At 37.7% G+C, this 18,466-nt stretch overlaps 1 protein-coding gene across 1 annotated transcript; it reads left to right on the forward strand.

Moving 5' to 3' along the window:
* Positions 1-2,221: 2,221 nt before the first annotated feature.
* cidec (cell death inducing DFFA like effector c) lies at positions 2,222-8,954 on the forward strand. Its single transcript, XM_051112861.1, has 7 exons — positions 2,222-2,344; positions 2,708-2,784; positions 2,929-3,070; positions 3,914-4,063; positions 4,932-4,964; positions 6,076-6,266; positions 7,791-8,954. Exons 2-7 carry the CDS (start codon positions 2,735-2,737, stop codon positions 7,942-7,944), a joined length of 720 nt encoding a protein of 239 aa, XP_050968818.1. The 5' UTR covers positions 2,222-2,344; positions 2,708-2,734; the 3' UTR covers positions 7,945-8,954.
* Positions 8,955-18,466: the final 9,512 nt, after the last annotated feature.

The raw sequence follows: 18,466 nt of genomic DNA on the forward strand, positions 1-18,466 counted from the left end.
GTGGAGCTGACGGACAAATTTGTTGGGTTGCCCATGCAGGGCCCAAGTGACAGCCCATCAAAAACCTGAACCAAATAATTAGGATCTGAAGGAGCACTTGATAATTACAGACAGGTGAGTCTGATCAGGGTTGGAACTAAACTCTGAAGGAAGGTAGATCTCCAGGAACAGGGTTGGACACCTCTGGATTAATGTAACTAAAACCCATGTCACTGAATACCATAGCTATCCTATTATTTAGAGTCACTGAGAATAGGCAGTGCAATGGCCCGCAGGCAGGGGAACCCCTTGGACAGATGGCCAGTTCATCATAGCGACACTCACACACATATTCGCACTTACAATCACACCTATAGACACTTTCGTTAATCGAGTCTATCCTGTTTGACTTTGGATTAAAAAAGGTAGAAACCCACACAGACATAGAGCATGCAATCCACACAGAAAACCCCTCTGCTCACCCAGGACCAGGACTGGGAACCTTCTTGATGTGAGGCCCAACATTATTCAGATTATTTAAGGGGCATCTATTATGCCCCTTTCTACAAGATGTAATATAAGTTTCAGGTCTCCCCAGAAAGTTTCTGTGAAGTTTTAGCTCAAAATGCCCCACAGATCATTTATTATATCATTCTGAAAATGCCTATTTTGAGTGGAAGCAGAAACATGTTTGTGTGTATGTATCTTTAAATGCAAGTGAGCTGCTGTTCCCCGCCCCCTTTTCCAGAATAGGGCTGTGCCTTTACAGCTTATACCTCATTTACTCTGCTGAAAAACATCTGTTTGGTTTTGATCATCATGTCTATTGGGCTAAAATAATGTGTTTTAAAGCCATATCAGTTTAAACTTCTGATATACGGTTTTCTGAGTGCATACATTGGAAACACACACACAGAAAGTGGCTGTCACATAGCATGTGAGTACTAAACTAAGTTCTTTTATGTCTTCTTGCACTTAAACTGTCAAACACACACAAGTTTATGTTAAAAACACACATAAGTTATGAAAACACAGTCGGTTATGTCTGTGAAGTTCATGGCGTTAAAACTGGTACACCACTGTCGCTTGCGAAAACAAAATAAAAAACTCATTTATTATGACATTTCTCTTTTAAATACAAATTCAGATCAATAAGTAGGAACTATATGTCTTTCCTGTTGGCCATGCCTAGGTTCAGAGGTGGAAATAGAGGTGGAAATGGAGTTTTACTGGGGGGACTCTAGATGGAGAGTCTGGGGCACTTTCAGTGATGGAAGTGTATTCAAATATAAATGCCTATTTAATCTATGACAACATTACACTTATTTAAATTCCATGTCCCCTCCAAGTTATATGATTATAAAAGTGAAATAAAAACAAATAAAATAAGGCTTTCAAAAAAGTGTCAGTATAAAATGAAACTTCAATTCTAAGCATATTAAAAAAAAAAAAACCTCAATGTTTCTCTTAATTTTTCCTGTAATTAATTTGTGTAAGTAACTCATAATCTGCTGCCAAACCTCTAAACCATGCCCTAAACATATGAACAGAGGCCAAAAAAACCTCAACGTTTCTCTTAAATTTTTCCCATAATTAATGAGTGTGAGTAACTCATAATCTGCTGCCAAAACTCTAAACCATGTCACAATGATTCAGCATTTATTTTTTGCATTAAATTACACATTTGAACTGATGGATCAAGCCATACAGCTCTGTCAAACAGCGTTTACATTAAAACCCAAGATCATTTTACATAGTTACAAACAGCTTTATCCATGTTCAAGTTATTGTTATAAGATACCTCAATTCCCCCTTTAAAATGCACTCTAGAGGCTATTGTTACATTATCCTGATCTTTTGTACAAGACATAATTAATGGTTTTCAAAAACAATACTAATACTTACTGATTTATTTATTTTTTACATTTACTAACAGGTCAAAGGAAATAGACACTAAATGGTATTATTTTTTTTTTACTTACTTTATTTACATCTTGCACAAATGTTTTTCCCCTTCTGGCATTTAAATGATTGGCCTTACTGCTCTACAAGCTAGGTTATATAAAGTTATATAAATCTTTTTAACATAGTAGTATGCACTACATATATTTCCATATATCTTTTATTTATTTATACACCACTGATAAACCTCTGGTCACGAGTGGTGTGACTGAGCTGAAAGATTCTTAAAAATTATTGCTCAACATAGCATGACCAAATACTCTTGCTGTCAAGTGGAACAAAGGTGAAAAAATGAGTTTTGCAATGATACTCCAAAGCAACGAACAGACCAGACACACAGATTTACTGTAAATACGGAACAATACCAGAAAACAAAACGGATCCACAAAGCTTGCGTTTTAAGGTATTATGTGATTATTATTACTATAATTAGTCTTATTATGATTTCTTGAACAATTAGGTACACAAGTAATCCTTTTTATAATAGTCAAAAAGTCTTTAGCTCTATCCTTATATGTTCAACTTTACAAAAGAATTTTAGCTCACAATAGATTTTAAACTTTAAATAATGTTGTTGTCTTAATAGACAGAATCTAGATATTAGATATTGTGTTCACAGTATTTGTTATTGTATGTATTTGACAGTGCTACATGTGTTCCTGTTAAGCACTCCCTGTTGCTTGCCACTAGCATATATTTTAGTTGTTATTGTTGATGCTACTTTTTTACTTATGTTATTTATTGCATTATTTACTGTATTTTAAAGGTTACTGGAGCTATACTATTCATTACAATGGAAAATGCCAAGAAATCCCTTGATGTGTTCTCAACCTCCCTGTCAAAGTAAATGTGCTCGCATTGTGACTGTCTGTTTATATGCTATTTGTTGTTCTATTCCAAAATAAGATTAACCTTCCTCATATTTGTGTAAAATTGGTACCTGGGATTTCAAGTAAGCTATTTTGTGCCTGTGTGTCACCTACACAGATGCATTTCAGCCTGTGGATCTGTGACACAGCAGCTTTTACCACGCTGGCCTCAGCACTCCAGACCCTTTCGGGTCGTCAACTCTGATCACTCCGTTAAGAAAGGCATCATGGTAAATAACCTGGAAGACCTACGGAACAAGGTGAGGACAGGAATTAAGAATCATAAAGAGTCTTATGTTATGTTGGTATAAGCATTCACTTTTAATTCAGTTTCTTCATATTCATCTTGGTTAAACAGATTTGCTTAATTTTGAGGCCTTTACAACTTTGCTACCTTAATTATCCAGCCATACAGATTACAAGATATACATTAATATACTCTAAAATTTCTTTGAAATAGCAAACAGTAGATTCAGTCCAGTTATTTTTGCTGGTGGAGGCTGGATTATAGCAATGATCTCTTGGTAGGTCTTTAAGCTAGTTTTATCTAACCTCTGCAACTAGTGCAGAATGCGGCTACAAGATTAGTCTTTAAAAAACTGAAAAGAGCGCATGTCACCTTTGTCCATCAATTTGCACTGGCTACCAATAGCTGCTCATATAAAATTCACGGTATTGATGTTTGCCTATAAAACAACCACTTGCTTAGCACCCCTTTACCTAAATTCACTGCTTCAGACTTAGGTGCCCTCCAGAAACTTGCGTTCTTCAAGTGAATGGCACATTATAGTGCCATCCCCAAGACACAAAATCCTTCACACACTTGACCCTCTAACACTAGAACTTCCATCCTATTTCTATACCTGTTTTTCTTTTTATTTAATAAAAAAAAATAAACCTTGACCCTTTAACACTAGCACTTGTTTTCTTGTGACCGTCTAAAAGTAGCTTCTAGGACTTGTCACAACTCTTACATATTATTGGTCTTTTATTGGTTTGATTTTTCCTATTGTCCTCATTAAGTCACTTTGGATGAAAGTAACTGCTAAATGACTAAATGTAAATGTAAATATAAAACTCTTCGAATTCTTTTTCCCCTCTAGGTGATGGATGTATTCCACATGCACTGTGTCAGTGCTTTTGTGTTGGATGAGGATGGAACTGGAGTGGATACAGAGGATTTTTTTCAGACCTTAAAAGAAAACACTGTCATCATGGTCTTAGGGGAAGGACAGAAGTGGGCTCCACAGCAGGTCAGTGTTTTCTTCTGAGGTGGATTAACATATTATATTACATAGTCATATTTGTTAAAACTGACTGTAAAATTCGCAATTAATTCTGTGATGGTGGGGATTATAATAATACATTTGAGGTAGTAAGATGTATACATTAGACCTAGACCATATGTATATAGTGTATGTGTACTATACTATATACAGGCTATAGGCTTAAATACTCATACACTACATACTGTAGTGAATACACCTGCTGAATTTAATCAAATTAAAAGGTGATACAGTATTTAAAGTATGTCCTAGTAGCTATTTAAATATCAATGGACTCTGTTGAAACAGGAGCAATAATAAATAGGAAATATGTTAGTTATATAATATGGATTTGTAATAGTCTTTGCCTGAGATTACAATACACCAGTCTGAGAATGATGTATCTTCATAATTTTCTTGGGCTGTGTACTTTTTATCATCTTTCTTGTGCTCAAATGATTGTTTTCAATTTATATGTTCTGTAGCATAGCCCCCATAGTGAAATTCTATGATTATAGCACTATATAGTGGTTTATAGTACCATAATGCAAACATAATTCACAATTCCATAATCATTTTCTACTGACAAACATCATGCTTGTATCAACTACAACTAGGGACATGCAAATTTATGTTCCCTGCAATTAACCTACACTTTGATAGCACCTGCTGGTGGAACCCCTGAACTGCACAAACTAAGTTTAGATCTTGTGCAGTAGACATCTGAGTCATGTCTATTCTCAACTTATTGACCTATTTCTCACAAATATAGCAGTGAGACAGCCACTGAGTCGTATATATATATATTAGGTGTCAACACACGCATAAAGGACACATTATTTTTTCTTTTTTTCAGAGACACCTTCCAGGTCAAAAGAAAGTAGAAAGGGTAAGTGTAAAGAATGGAGTGGACCTCTTTATAGCATCTCTCATATCAAGCTGTTTTTATTGTCATTTCTCTTCTGCATTATGAGGAAAGAAAAACATACACGGTCTGTGTGAGTACAGTACAGAAACATTTAACATATAGGGTCTTTTCCAAAGCCTACAGTAGTTAGATTCCCTGCTCTCTTTTGGCTTCTAAGAAACCTTTTTAAAGGTCACGGTATCTCACAAGTGATCAATCTGCAATGCTCTGCATAGGCAGCCTCTCAGTCATGTGACCTTTGCATGTTTCTAGGCAACCAGTGCATGCTCTTCAGGATCAGGATCAAGGCTTTTACACTGAATTTCAGCTACACAGAGTTAACGCCTGAGGTTAATAATATATACACATACAATACAGTTATATTGGTGGTGAATGCTGTTATTGTTTGTATATATTGTTTTGATACAACAAAACATCCCAGCAAAGAATACATTTGATGGTTCCATAGAATTGAACAGAAATTAGTTTTCTCAGGAGACCTTTTGGAACAACCTTTGGATAGTGCACATACAATACAATACAGCTCACTAGGTTTTGGAACAGATCCATATTATGTACATACAAGTAGGGCTGGTCACTAAAACAGTTTGATGTAGTAATTCCTTCCACTACAGATTCAAATCTCAAGTTGACAGTTTGCACTGTCTAAAACAAGTTTGCACCATTCCTATATCGAATATACTTACAACTATTCAGCAATATGAGTAGTATAGCCGAAAATGCAGTAGTATTAGATACTTACTTAGGCCGAGATTCTGAAGTTTGAATCTGATGGACACTTTAACGTCACATCAGGCCCAGGGAGGAGGAGGGCTCAGAGACAAGGGGGGGACTGAATCTAAATGGAGACAAAACATTTTTATATAGATAAATCAAAACAAACAAGACACTAGAAATTAAAAAAAATAAAAAATACAATACAGAAACACTAAATAAACAAGAACCAGAACTGAGAACACCAACTAAATGCTAGGGAAAACAACCAAGACCTAAGGTCTGAGTGAATCACCAAATACCACATATTATAAGTAAAATCTTGTTTTTTTTTCTCTCTTTATGGCATTACTACAAGAAACATACAACCAAGAGTGATCCTGGATGTAGCTGGAAAAAACCAAGAAAAGACGTTGCCAAACTCACTTTCGATCTTTACAAAAACCACCCACAGGATTTTATTGGCTGCCTAAATGTGCAGGCAACCTTGTATGGAATGTACTCTGTTTCATATGATTTGCAGTGCTATAAGGCAAAGAGAATGCTAAGGTAAGTGTGTTTGTGCATGTACACTGACCAAAATTATAAACGCAACACTTTTGTTTTTGCCCCCATTTTTCATGAGCTAAACTCAAAGATCTAAGACTTTTTCTATGTACACAAAAGGCCTATTTCTCTCAAATATTGTTCACAAATTTGTCTAAATCTGTGTTAGTGAGCACTTGGCAGTTCATCCAACCGGCCTCACAACCACAGACCACGTGTAACCACACCAGGCCTATTATTGTGGCCAGCCTAAGGCACACCTGTGCAATAATCATGCTGTCTAATCAGCATCTTGATATGCCACACCTGTGAGGTGGATGGATTATCTCAGCAAAGGAGAAGTGCTCACTAACAGGGGGCAGCCGTGGCCTAAAGTTTAGGGAGTCGGGCTTGTACCCAAAAGTATGCAGGTTTGAGTCCCAGGTCCGGCAGGGATTGAAGGTTGGGGGAGTGAATAACCAGCACTCTCTCCACCCTCAATACCACGACTGAGGTGAGTCCCTTGAGCAAGGCACTGAACCCCCAACTGCTCCCTGGGTGCTGTAACAATAGCAATATGGCTGCCCACTGCTCCAGGTGTGTGTGTGTATGTGTGTGTGCACTTGGATGGGTTAAATGCATATGGGTCACCATACTTGGCTACATGTCATGTCATGTCATGTCATGTCCTTTCCTTTCCTTTTACTTAACAGATTTAGATAGATTTGTGCACAATGTTTGAGAGAAACAGGCCTTTTGTGTACATAGAAAAAGTCTTAGATCTTTGAGTTCAGCTCATGAAAAATGGAGGGAAGAAACAAAAGTGTTGCGTTTATAATTTTGGTCAGTGTATATCCATGTGTGTCATTAGAAGCTCTGTAGTTTGAGAAAGAAATATTATAATAAAATAACAATTAAAGAATGTAAGCCAGCACAGGCCATTAGATGAAATGAACATTAACAAAAACACTCTGAGATCACAATTTTATTGCAACAGTAGTACTTGTGAGATTAATTAATTAAAATAAATGTAAACTAAAAACATTTAACCAAACTAAATTAATAATCTGAAAAGTTTTTCTCTCACTTATAATAATTTAATTCTCTGAGTGACTATTGCATGATGTCTGCTCCTAGGGAGAGTAACAACAATACAGAATTTTCTACATTTGTAAACAGGGAAAAAAACAGGTCTTATTGAGGGTTCATGCATCCCAGGTGTTTAGCAATGGTTTAATGGCCTTTTCCAGATTTGTGCATCTCTGCAATGTATGTTTTAAGTTCCAGTGAAAGCTTTTGAAATTAAGATATGGTTCACACTAACCTCTCTTTCTTGAGAAAAACAGATTTGGTAAAGACTAGGCTTTGTGTGCCACTGTAAATACTTGTACCTATTCACTCAGCTGGTATACAAATACAGTCTTGTATAAAGTGCAGTCCATAATAAATTATGTAAAACAACAGATAAGGTAATTTACCTTAATATATTATAGAAAGTAACCACAAAAGGCTTATGTCTCACTAATCTTCTTTTCTCTCTGTTAAAAGGGAAGTCCTAAAATGGACACTCTTCACTATGCAGACTACTGGCCATATTCTAGTAGGAACTTCATGTTATATTCAGCATCTTATTGATGAGGACGAAAAAACAGAGGCACAGCTAATATCGCCTGCATGTTTCATCAAGGAGTTACAACATTAAATGCTGGTGTTTCATTGCTTGCGCAAACTAACAAGAGTACACTTCTTGTAGATCTAAAGCATATTTGTGAGTTATTTACTTCTGTGTAAACAGCAAAATGTACATTTAAATTGTGCACATCATTTTATATTTTACTCCTAGTGTATTTCTATGTATTTCTTGATTAAACATTTCATGTACACTGCCCTCAAAAAGTTTGGAAACACCCCTGGCAAAGTGTGGTTCTGGACGATATCAGAAATCCTTATCATTTTTTGGTGCAAATACATTAAAGTAACTTGACATTATCATTGAAGACCAGCAATGATATTTTTTTTATTTTGATTACATAATAATGACAATATATACATGTCAAAGTCAGACATGCCCCTTTGCCAGCTGTGATGCCTGGTTACTGGTTTAAACTTGGCCCAGGTTTTTAAAACATTTTTGGGTCAGCACACCGTAATAGCTTCAACAAGTGATTGCCATTTAAGCTTAGAATACAATGAATTTAGGCCCAGATTATGCAGAGCTGTAATAGCTGCTAATGGTGGATATGTTGATTAATTGAAAATTTAAGTTTTTTCTATGTATAAACTGTTTATATAATTAAATATGTTTTCATAGTTTGTGTTGTCCCTTATCAATGCAAAATTATCACAAATTAAAAAGGATTCATGCCAATATTGTCCAAACCCCCACTTTTCTAGGGCATTTCCAAACTTTTGGAGGGCAGTGTATTAAAATTAGATTTGTCAAAATGAATGGCGTTAACACATACAGTATACAGTAAGTACTTTTTTTGTTTGTTTGTTTATTAATTTAATGTTTAATGTTATTTCATTTAATTTTGCCAAATTATAATTTCCATCCTCACAAAACTGTAAACCCAACTCTTACGTATACTGTATTTTTTGTTATATTAAAAAAATTGATTAATCTACCACTGCACCTAAACTACAATAAATAAAGATATTAGCTGCATTTAATCAATTGACAGCCCTATTAAAATGGTTCACTTTTTCAAATTATTAATCTTTGAGTATTTTCTTTACTATTATTCACTTAATTTTTGCTGATTTTATACATTTACACTTGCATCATTAATATTCTTTGGCAATGTTAACAGAATAAAATTACTTCTATGCTGTGAGGATTGTACTACCATACATTTCCACAAGAGGGCAAACAGAGATAACAGAGAGACGTGCTAACACCATGGCATGCAGTAGGTCTTCCATGTTTTGTTAGTAGTGCTTTACCTTTTCCTTACCAGACAGAACCAGTGGTGGCAACAAGAGTGGGGCCGTTTTTTACTTATGTGGTCCTCAAGGGAAAATGAGGCAGAAGTACAGTGAAAGTATCTAAAGTAATTTCAGGATGTTTCCTATATGTTTCCTATAGCAACAACATGTGCAGCTCTGGTGAATTCTATGCACAGAATAATTAAGGCAGTGCTAGCTAACAATTGTTTGACACAAAATATTGACACTTTGGACACAGTTTTAACACACTCACTTTTGTTGCCAGCTATTTTGAAAATAATGGCTGTATGTTGAGTTATTTTTAGGGGACAGTAGATATACACTGCTTATACAAGCTGCACATTGACTACTCTAAAATATATCCAAGTTTCATTTTTTATAGTATTGTCCCTTGAGAAGATATACTGCAATGATTGCTGAAATGTGAGGGGTGTACTCACTTTTGTGAGATACTGTATATATGATAAACTAAACCAGTGGCATAATATCACATTAAAATACCAGTTATACTTTAGATATTTAACTTAACTTTTACCTTATGGTGGGGTAAGTTAAAATGTTGGCTCAACTTTCCCCACATTTGACTCCGTTTGCTCCATAGCCCCATGGCATTTAAAAAAAAACTAGTTATCTTACCAATTCAGGCTAATATTTAGCTTAACGATTTGCATGGTTTTATAGGTTGCTAAATCACCTATATGCATCATAATTATTTTTAGACCTGGATAAAGTTGCTTTAATATAACAGCCATTATATATGTTATGCTCATAGTCTGGCAGAAATTATGTATGATTCCAAAATACATGGTTACATGAAAAATAATAAATAGTAAAAGTGTACAGTTGCCAAGATACAGGAGGTGGGTCAACTTACCCACTGGTTCAACTTACCCCACTCTCCCCTATGTAACCCTAAAACCAAATTCTGTGGTATTACAGGTTTAACCTTCACCTTAATAGAAATGATTTTGCTGAGAGCCACAGCCATTCTGAAATGTAGCTGAAAATTTAAAGATAAGCAATATCAACAAAATTTTCTCTGAAGAACAGCATTTTTCCCCATTCTTTGATATTTATATTTGATTTTTAGGCACAAATCCTGTTTAAGGCAATGTCTTAAGTTCATGACAATCAAATGTTCCTTGAACTTTCAACATATGAGAGTTTATTGTACTTTAAGAACACACCGTTCAATTCAAAACTTCTCCCTCAGTGCAAAAAGAGTATTTACTAAAACCAAGCTGCAACAAAGACTTTCTCTCATTCCTCACTCCTTCCTCACTGTGGAACACTTCAGCATAGGATGTGTGTTTCCACAGCAACACATTAAATGGCTTCTTTCTTCCTGCCATACCTATTAGAGCTCAGTCGGTGAAACTAAAAAAACAAAACACTAGGGGTACCCTTAAGGGTGGTTCCTGCAGAACATACTACCTCTGTTTGACATCTTTGTTGGAACTGTTTTAAGTTAAAAGAAGAGTTATGTGTGTTCAGCAATCACATATAGCATTCCTATGGCCCGGCTTCAGTCCACACAACTAGCTTTCCCTCAACCCACAAAGATTATAGCCTTGTATTGACCAGATCTGGATTAAAGAGAAGGGCCTATTATTTATTTATTTATATATATATACATACATACATACATATATATTGTTTGTTTGTTTGTACAGGAGAGAATAATGATTTGGCAGTATTGTATGAAAGCACAATCGTGCCATTAAGTACGTTAAACTGAATTAAAATTCACAGTTCACAAAACCTGAAGAAATAAGCTAAACAGTCTGGTCTCATTGTACATAGGTGGTGGACGTGGGGCACAACCTAACACAGGGCTAGCTGTAACATAGATTAGCTGTGCCCAAAAATCCTGCCATACTCCTAAATAGAGCACTACTTGAGGGGACAACCATTTGCAGTGATGTGTCTGAAACCACAGTAGAGTACATTGTTGAAAGCGTTATAGAGTGCACACCTTCAATCCCACAATTCACCGCAATAAGGACAGATGGCCTGATTTAGGCAATGTGCTCTGGTGCCATATGCTATCCACTTCTTAATGGTGCTCTGAACAGTACTCTGAGGGATAGCTAAAGCCTTTGAAAAGTTTTTGTAGCCTTCTCCTAACTTGTACCTTTCTACAACTTTATCCAGGAGGTCTTTTGAAAGCACCTTCCCAACCATTGTGAATTCTTTGCCGTACCATGCACTACTAACAGTGGAATTTTTAACAGCTTGTTTTATTCTCAGGTAATCAGCACCACTACTATTGATGTCAGGTGGGGCAATTAGCCTGGTCTTTAATCTGGAAGTTGATTGCTTGCAACTTGCTGAACAAGTTTATAATGGTATACTCTAAGGCAGTTGTTCTCAACTAAATGTGCAGAGCAGTGGGCCCCGTGGACTGGAGTTGAGAACCACTGCTCTAAGGGCTATTCATTTTTAATAATCCTCCAGAATTTTTTTAAATTATATTTTTACTTTAATGATGAGGGTTATAATGTGTATATGCAGCTCAAAAAAGTTAGACTTCATTTATTTTATTTTTCAGGCTGTAATGTTGCAGCCTGATACAACAATTGTTTAAATTGGCTTCCATAATTCTCGAATGGAAGAGGTTTGGCACAACCATGACTCTTCCAACAGCTGTGCACCCAGCCAAACTGAGCAACTGATGGAAAAGGGCCTCATCTAGACTGGTGATCACAAAACTGATGGTCACTCCAGTTGAGATCCATGATCATATGTGTAGATGGGAGAAACCTACAGAAGGACAAACATCACTGCAACACTCCATCGATCTGGGCTTTATGGCGGTGTGGCCAAACTCAATCCTCTCTTCAGTGAAGAAAATACACTTGGAATTTGCAGCACCTAAAGAACCCTCAGACTCTGAGAAACAAGATGAGGTCTGATGAACCTCAATTCTAAGCATCATGTTTGAAGGAAACCAGCTCTGCTCATCACCTGTAGAGTACCATCCCAAAAGTAAAGTGTGCTGGTAGTAGCCTCATGCTGTGGGGCTGTTTTTCAGCAGCAGGGACTAAGGGACTAGTCAGATTAGAAGAAAAACTAAATGCACATAGCCTTAATGAAAACCCAGTCCAGAGCATTCAGAACCTCAGACTAGGCCGAAGGTTCACCTTCCAACAGGACAATGATCCTAAGCACACAGCCAAGGCAACACAGGAGTGGTTAGGGAAAACTCTGTTAATGTCCTACAGTGGCCCATCCAACCTGACTGAGCTTGAGGGGATTTGCAAAGAAGAATAGCAGAAAATCCCCCATTCCAGGTATGCAAAGCTTGTTGCGTCATACCCTAAAAGACTCAAGGCTGTAATTGCTGCCAAAGACATTTCTAAAATTCTGTTTTCACTTTGTCATTATGAGGTACAGAGTGTAGATTAATGAGAAAAAAAAATATTTAAACAATTGTAGTATCAGACTGAGCAAAGCAAACAGGGCTGCGATTCCCAAAAGCATCGTAAGCTTAAAGGTGCCATAGAATGCACTGATAAAATATTTAAAATTGTTCTCTGATATATACATATAAGCTAAGTGGCTTAGGTAAGGGCAAAAATCTCCAGAAATGGTTTTACATGTTCATTTACATCCCTAGGATTTGTCTCTAGAATGAAGTGGTCTGTTATTACCTTATTTGGAAGGGTCATGAATAATAATGATTAAATGATGATAAAGCTCTGATTGGCTGTTTTACAGTGCAGCTAATTTCAGTAGCTCAGGCAGCAGGAAGAAAACACAGGGAGGAAAATATATATTTAATCAGGAAGCCACTAATATGCCAGGCATTGAAACTGCTTTTGAATGCACAATCGCTTTTTACTTTCACTTTCGAGATTTGTGATCACACATGCTCTGTGTATACTACAGCGGCAGTACTTACCACGCATTTTACAAGATCAGATGCTTGTCAGTGGTGCTCAGGATCTGTGAATCATTTGCCATCATCCTCATCTCTCCTTACTCTGTTTATGTGGTAAGTGAAATCTTATGTACTGTAATGTAACAGTCAACAAACCATGTCCCTTTAGTGGCTCAAGTTATTTTTCTAGAACGCGTTATTTGTTTTCTGTGCTTTTCTGAATACAGACACAAACCCTTCCCTGCACATCCCATAACATTTATTTCCATGATCTGCCATTTTGTCTTCACTTGTTTCTGGTATATGCAAATGTTGGGGACGTTAACTATTAATGATCCTGACTATAGCATCACAGTCCGTGTTATGTTGGGATTCGCGTCTTCTTCACTGTTATTATTAACTATGTCAAGGTAAATGCAGTTTTCCATTCTATGGCACCTTTAAGTACTTAGTAGACCCACTGAAATCAATGGAGCTACGATCAACTTAGGGTTACGATGCTTTTGGGAAATGCAGCCTAGGTTTGAAACAACTTTGCAAATTTATTAGAAATAAAAAAACGAAACTGAACAAAAACTGAAACACTTGAAACTTAGCTCTGGTGCAATCATATAGCTTGTCGATATTACTAGACTTTGAGTGGAGTTAACCTGTGGCAAATTAATTTGAATGAGTATGATTTTGAAAGGCACACACCTCTCAATAAAAGGCCTAACTGCTGAAAATGCTAATCAGAGCAAAAACCAAGTCCTGAGGTCAAAAGAACTGCCTGTAGAGCTCAGAGACAGGATTGCATCAAGGCACAGATCTGGGGAAGAGTTCAGAAAAAATTCTGAAGCATTGAAGATTCATAGAAGCATGTAGCCAAACAATTCAGAGCATTCAGAACCTCAGACTGGGCAGAAGGTTCACCTTCCAACAGGACAATGACCCTAAGCACACAGCAAGAGTGGATTTTAGACAACTCAGTGAATGTCCTCGAGTGGCCCAGCCACAGCTCAGGCTTGAACCCAATCAAATATTTCTGGAGAAACCTAAAAATGTGCGTCTGCCCCCATCCAATCTGACAGAGCTTGAGAAGTGAAGAGGTGAGGAGAAGAATGGCAAATAATTGCCAAAAGCAGATGTGGAAAGCTCGTTGCATCATACCCAAAAAGTTAAGAAGGGTGACCAGAGGTGCCACTTCCCGGTGACACGTTCATCACAGGATTTCTAAATTGCCTAAAATAACCAGGTGTTGGTTGTTTGTGATGAGCTGATCGATTGTTGTACAACATCAAAGTACCACAAGGGCTAGAGAGCAAAGCAGACGGCTCCATGCTTTTGAAATGCTCTCACCGTACTTTGATTTCATACAATGATTGATCACGCAGTGCAAACAGCCAACACCTGGTTATTTTAGGAAATTTAAAAATCTTGTGCTGAATGTGTCGTTTTTCTCAAAATTCCATTCCTGAAAATCATCAGCCAACTTAAGATAGCCATCACTTTTGTTATGTTCAAGCTATGGTCAATATAAAAACAGCTTTGGAAAGACCTTAAATCCAGCTTCAAAACCTAAAAAAGTTAAAATTTCACCATGCGTTGGGTTTTCCTAGATCGCATCACATATATACACAGTAGCTTGAACTGACAGTAGCAGTAGCTTGAATTGTGTTGAGGACTGTGTTGAGGATGTAAAAATCTGTAAATTGCATTTTTAAAGGATACAGTTTTAATAATAATATCTACTATAATATCTAGAAAGGTTTTGTTATTTAGTCTATTAACATTAATTTTGTATAAATAGAAATGCACAAGACTGTTATAATAAAAAAAAATCTGTAATTTATCCTATATTTCATTACTCCCTTACATTACATTCAAAAGGCCTATATGTCTACATTAATAATAAATTTTGGTATGAATCCACATAATCAATTATATTGATGATTGGTTGATATTAGCTCAATCAGAGCAGATGGAGGTTCAGCACTGCGATGCCATACTCACCCATATGAAAGAGCTGTGGTTAAGGCTGCCAAGAAAAGTGTGCTTTCTCCAGTACAGAGAACCACTTATCTAGGCATGGTGTGGGATTCAACCGTGATGCAGGAATATCTGTCTTCTACTCGGACTGAGTCGATCCTCACAGCCATAAAGAGGGTGAAGTTATTCCAATCATTCACTCTCAAACAGTTTCAGAGACTGTTGGGTCTGATGTCAGCTACGTCCAACGTGATACCTTTTGGCCTGCTGTACTTAAGACCCTTGCAGTGGTGTCGATGCTTACGTGCCTTAGACATTCGGAGGAAACCTTGGTCGCTGTCACAAGGCTTAGTGTTGGGGGCTCCTTGTCATCACGTAATGTTAACAACAAATGTCTCCCACACTGGCTGGGGAGCGGACATGAGCGGCCACTCTGCCCAGGGTCTGTGGGAAAGCTGCCATCTCTCGTGGCACATCAACTGCTTGGAGATGCAGGCCATTTTTTGTCCAATCAAACCCTTTCTCCCAGACCTGAGAGGCCATCATGTGCTTGTTTGCACAGACAACATTGGTGGTCTCTTACATCAGCCCCTGGGGGGCTCTGTGTTCACGCCCCCTATACAGCCTGGTGTACCAGATCCTTCTGTAGGCCCAGGGAAAACTCTTTTCTTTGAAAGCAGTTTACATCCCTGGGTACCTCAATCAGAGAGCAGACATCCTGTCGAGGCAAGGGCCAAGGCCCGGGGAATTGAGGCTCCAACCCGAGGTGGTGGACCAGAACTGGAGGGTGTTTGGTCAGGTCTAAGTGGATTTCTTTGTCTCTTAAGAGACCTCACATTGTCCTCTCTTGTTCTCCCTCATACATACAGCTCTTCTGGGACTGGATGCTGTGGTACAGATGTGGATGAGGCTGCGTCTGTACACATTTCCCCCAATTTCTCTGCTCCTAAGAGTTCTGGAGCGAGTGCGCCGGGACAGGGTTTGTCTTCCTTCAAGCAACAAACTGTGCAAAATTGGCAGTGCTTCTGGCATACTCGGTATCTGAATTCACTCACTCGATTTAACTCACTCGTTCAACTTGACTATATTAGTGGATTAGTGAATGAAAGTACAGCGGGGCAATTCAGTTCAATTCAAAATTCACAAAAAAATCATGTTATACAGTATATACATCTCTGTTACTACAAACTTTGAGTTGTCTTTACTTATTTTCAGCTGCAAATACTATGCTGACTCCCAGAATGCATTACAGGATGAATAAATTATACAGTTGAATTGTTTTACTATTTTCTGGCTTTGTCATTTTATTTGCCTTTGTTGTAATTATTAGTTCTGTCATGACAACTCTCTGAGAGTTTAACATGGTAATATATCTAATAGGCAGAACAGTTCATTCCATTGTTGGTTTCTGGTCTGAGCTGTATCTCTTCTAGCCACAACGCACTTCAGGTCCAACACATTCTCACTTCCAATTCGTCACATATTGACACTTAGTCAGGTCCCTTTAGCATCACTTTTTGATGCTCAAGGTACCCCTTAGCGTCATTTTCGACACGCTGGGTCCTCCATTGTTTTCAGTTTTGTGTCTTAATTTAATGGTTTGCATGCATTTGTAAAAACAGAAAATATTTTATATAAATGTATACTTCCATGGCGCACCTAACCCCACCCCTACCCTAAACCTACCCACTTCTGAACAATAAAACACGCAACAGGCAAATATAAGTACAGTCACAGGTATTTACTGCAAAAACTGCCCATAAACAAACACTATAAAATCATTACAAACAATTCCTGTTGCATTCCGAGTCTACTGAAGCCGTGCAATATCTTTATGCGAATAACAAAAGGTTTTAATCAATGAAAATGATCCCGCTCTGTTACGCACTCACATCTCATTCAAAAAGATGGCGGACGGAGACGGTGATCGTGTCTATTCTTCTCACAAATCAATCATTTTGCTTTGGAACCCTTTGAATATTATATATTGTTACATCTTATATACTGTTATATCTTGTGTTTTGTTGACAAATGGTTAGGTTTAGGGGCAGGGGTTAGGTTAAATGTGTAATGAGTGTAATATAAATGAAACTGTTGTGACTGTGTGCACTGAAAAAAAATCACACCCCAACATATATACAATAATAGCAATATTATTCCCAGTGCCTTTCACGTCAGCACATTGACGCCAAGGGATTCTTATGTAAAGTACTGGAGGACCCTGCACGTCGAAAAATGACGCTAAAGGGGTACCCTAAGCGTCAAGAAGTGACACCAAAGGGGTCCTGACCAATCCTCGTCACAATATGTGACGAGTTAGGAGTGAGAACATGTTGTCAGGTCATGTCAGATGGTGGTGCCCAGGAACCGCAGCTTCAGAAACACTACAATCAGTGCAGCCGAAACAGGGTTGTAATGCCCGCTCTGTTTTGTTGCTCCATCTCTTTACAGCCCTTACTACAGGCTAAGCAGATTTTGTCTGTAAAGTTTTTGTCTGTATATTGGGAAAAGGTGAACCAGGCAGTTGTCAGAGAGTCCTAAAGCTGCTCTGGGAACACATCGATATGCATCCTTCATTGTGATGTAGTAGTGGTCTAAAATATTTTTGTCTCTGGTGGGGCATGTAATATGTTGTTGCAATTTTAGAGTCCAAATTGCCACTGTTGTGTAAATGAATGGGCAAAATGCATACAACATTTTCCAATTTTAGTTAAAAATGCCTTAACAAAAGCAAAGGCCTTTTATAAATCCATGGAACATGCATATGCAGCAGCATATTTCTCTCTAATCCTAACTGCTGTGGGTGAAGAAACTGGTTTAGACTCTAAATGTTCCACTAATTGCTTGGCGACAATTTTTTCCAAAACCATTGAAACTACAGGAAGGATAGAAATAAGCCTATAGTTACTTGCTATTTTTTTATCTACAGATTTATAGACTGGTGTGATTATTGCTGTTTTCTAGCTCTTTGTAAATATTTTTGTTTGTGTTGACATATTTACTAGCTAAGTAATTGGTTCCAACAGACAGCTTTGATTCCTTTTCATTCAGCCTCGTGTCCTTTGCTTTTGATGTGTTAACAAACATTAAGCTGGGAAGGCAGGCCAAGGTAGTGGAGGTATGGCTGAAAGGGGTTTCTCCGAAATCTACCCAGTCCCATCAGACCTTCTGCACTTGCCAACTGCAGAAGCAGGATGTCTGGGCACCTGAAGCCAGGAGCGCAGTGAAGTATATGGCCGGATAGGATCTAGCTCTGGGTGGCTCATTGGTCTAGGGGTATGATTTTCGCTTAGGGTGTGAGAGGTCCTGGGTTCAATTCCCAGGCGAGCCCGCCTTTGGCTTTGGAGCCTCTTTTCGGAGTTGCATCCATAATTCAGTGTTCTTTTGGTGTCCACATCGCACCCTTTTTCTCAGGTCATCATCT

The sequence above is a fragment of the Labeo rohita genome, chromosome 6 (assembly GCF_022985175.1).
Source record: "Labeo rohita strain BAU-BD-2019 chromosome 6, IGBB_LRoh.1.0, whole genome shotgun sequence".
In the NCBI taxonomy this organism is placed as follows: domain Eukaryota; kingdom Metazoa; phylum Chordata; class Actinopteri; order Cypriniformes; family Cyprinidae; genus Labeo; species Labeo rohita.

Coding starts and splice junctions, on each gene's coding strand:
- cidec (XM_051112861.1), top strand. CDS start 2,735: ATGGAAAATGCCAAGAAATCCCTTGATGTGTTCTCAACCTCCCTGTCA. Junction 3,071..3,913: donor TGGAAGACCTACGGAACAAG/GTGAGGACAGGA, acceptor TTTCCCCTCTAG/GTGATGGATGTATTCCACAT. Junction 4,965..6,075: donor GTCAAAAGAAAGTAGAAAGG/GTAAGTGTAAAG, acceptor CATTACTACAAG/AAACATACAACCAAGAGTGA.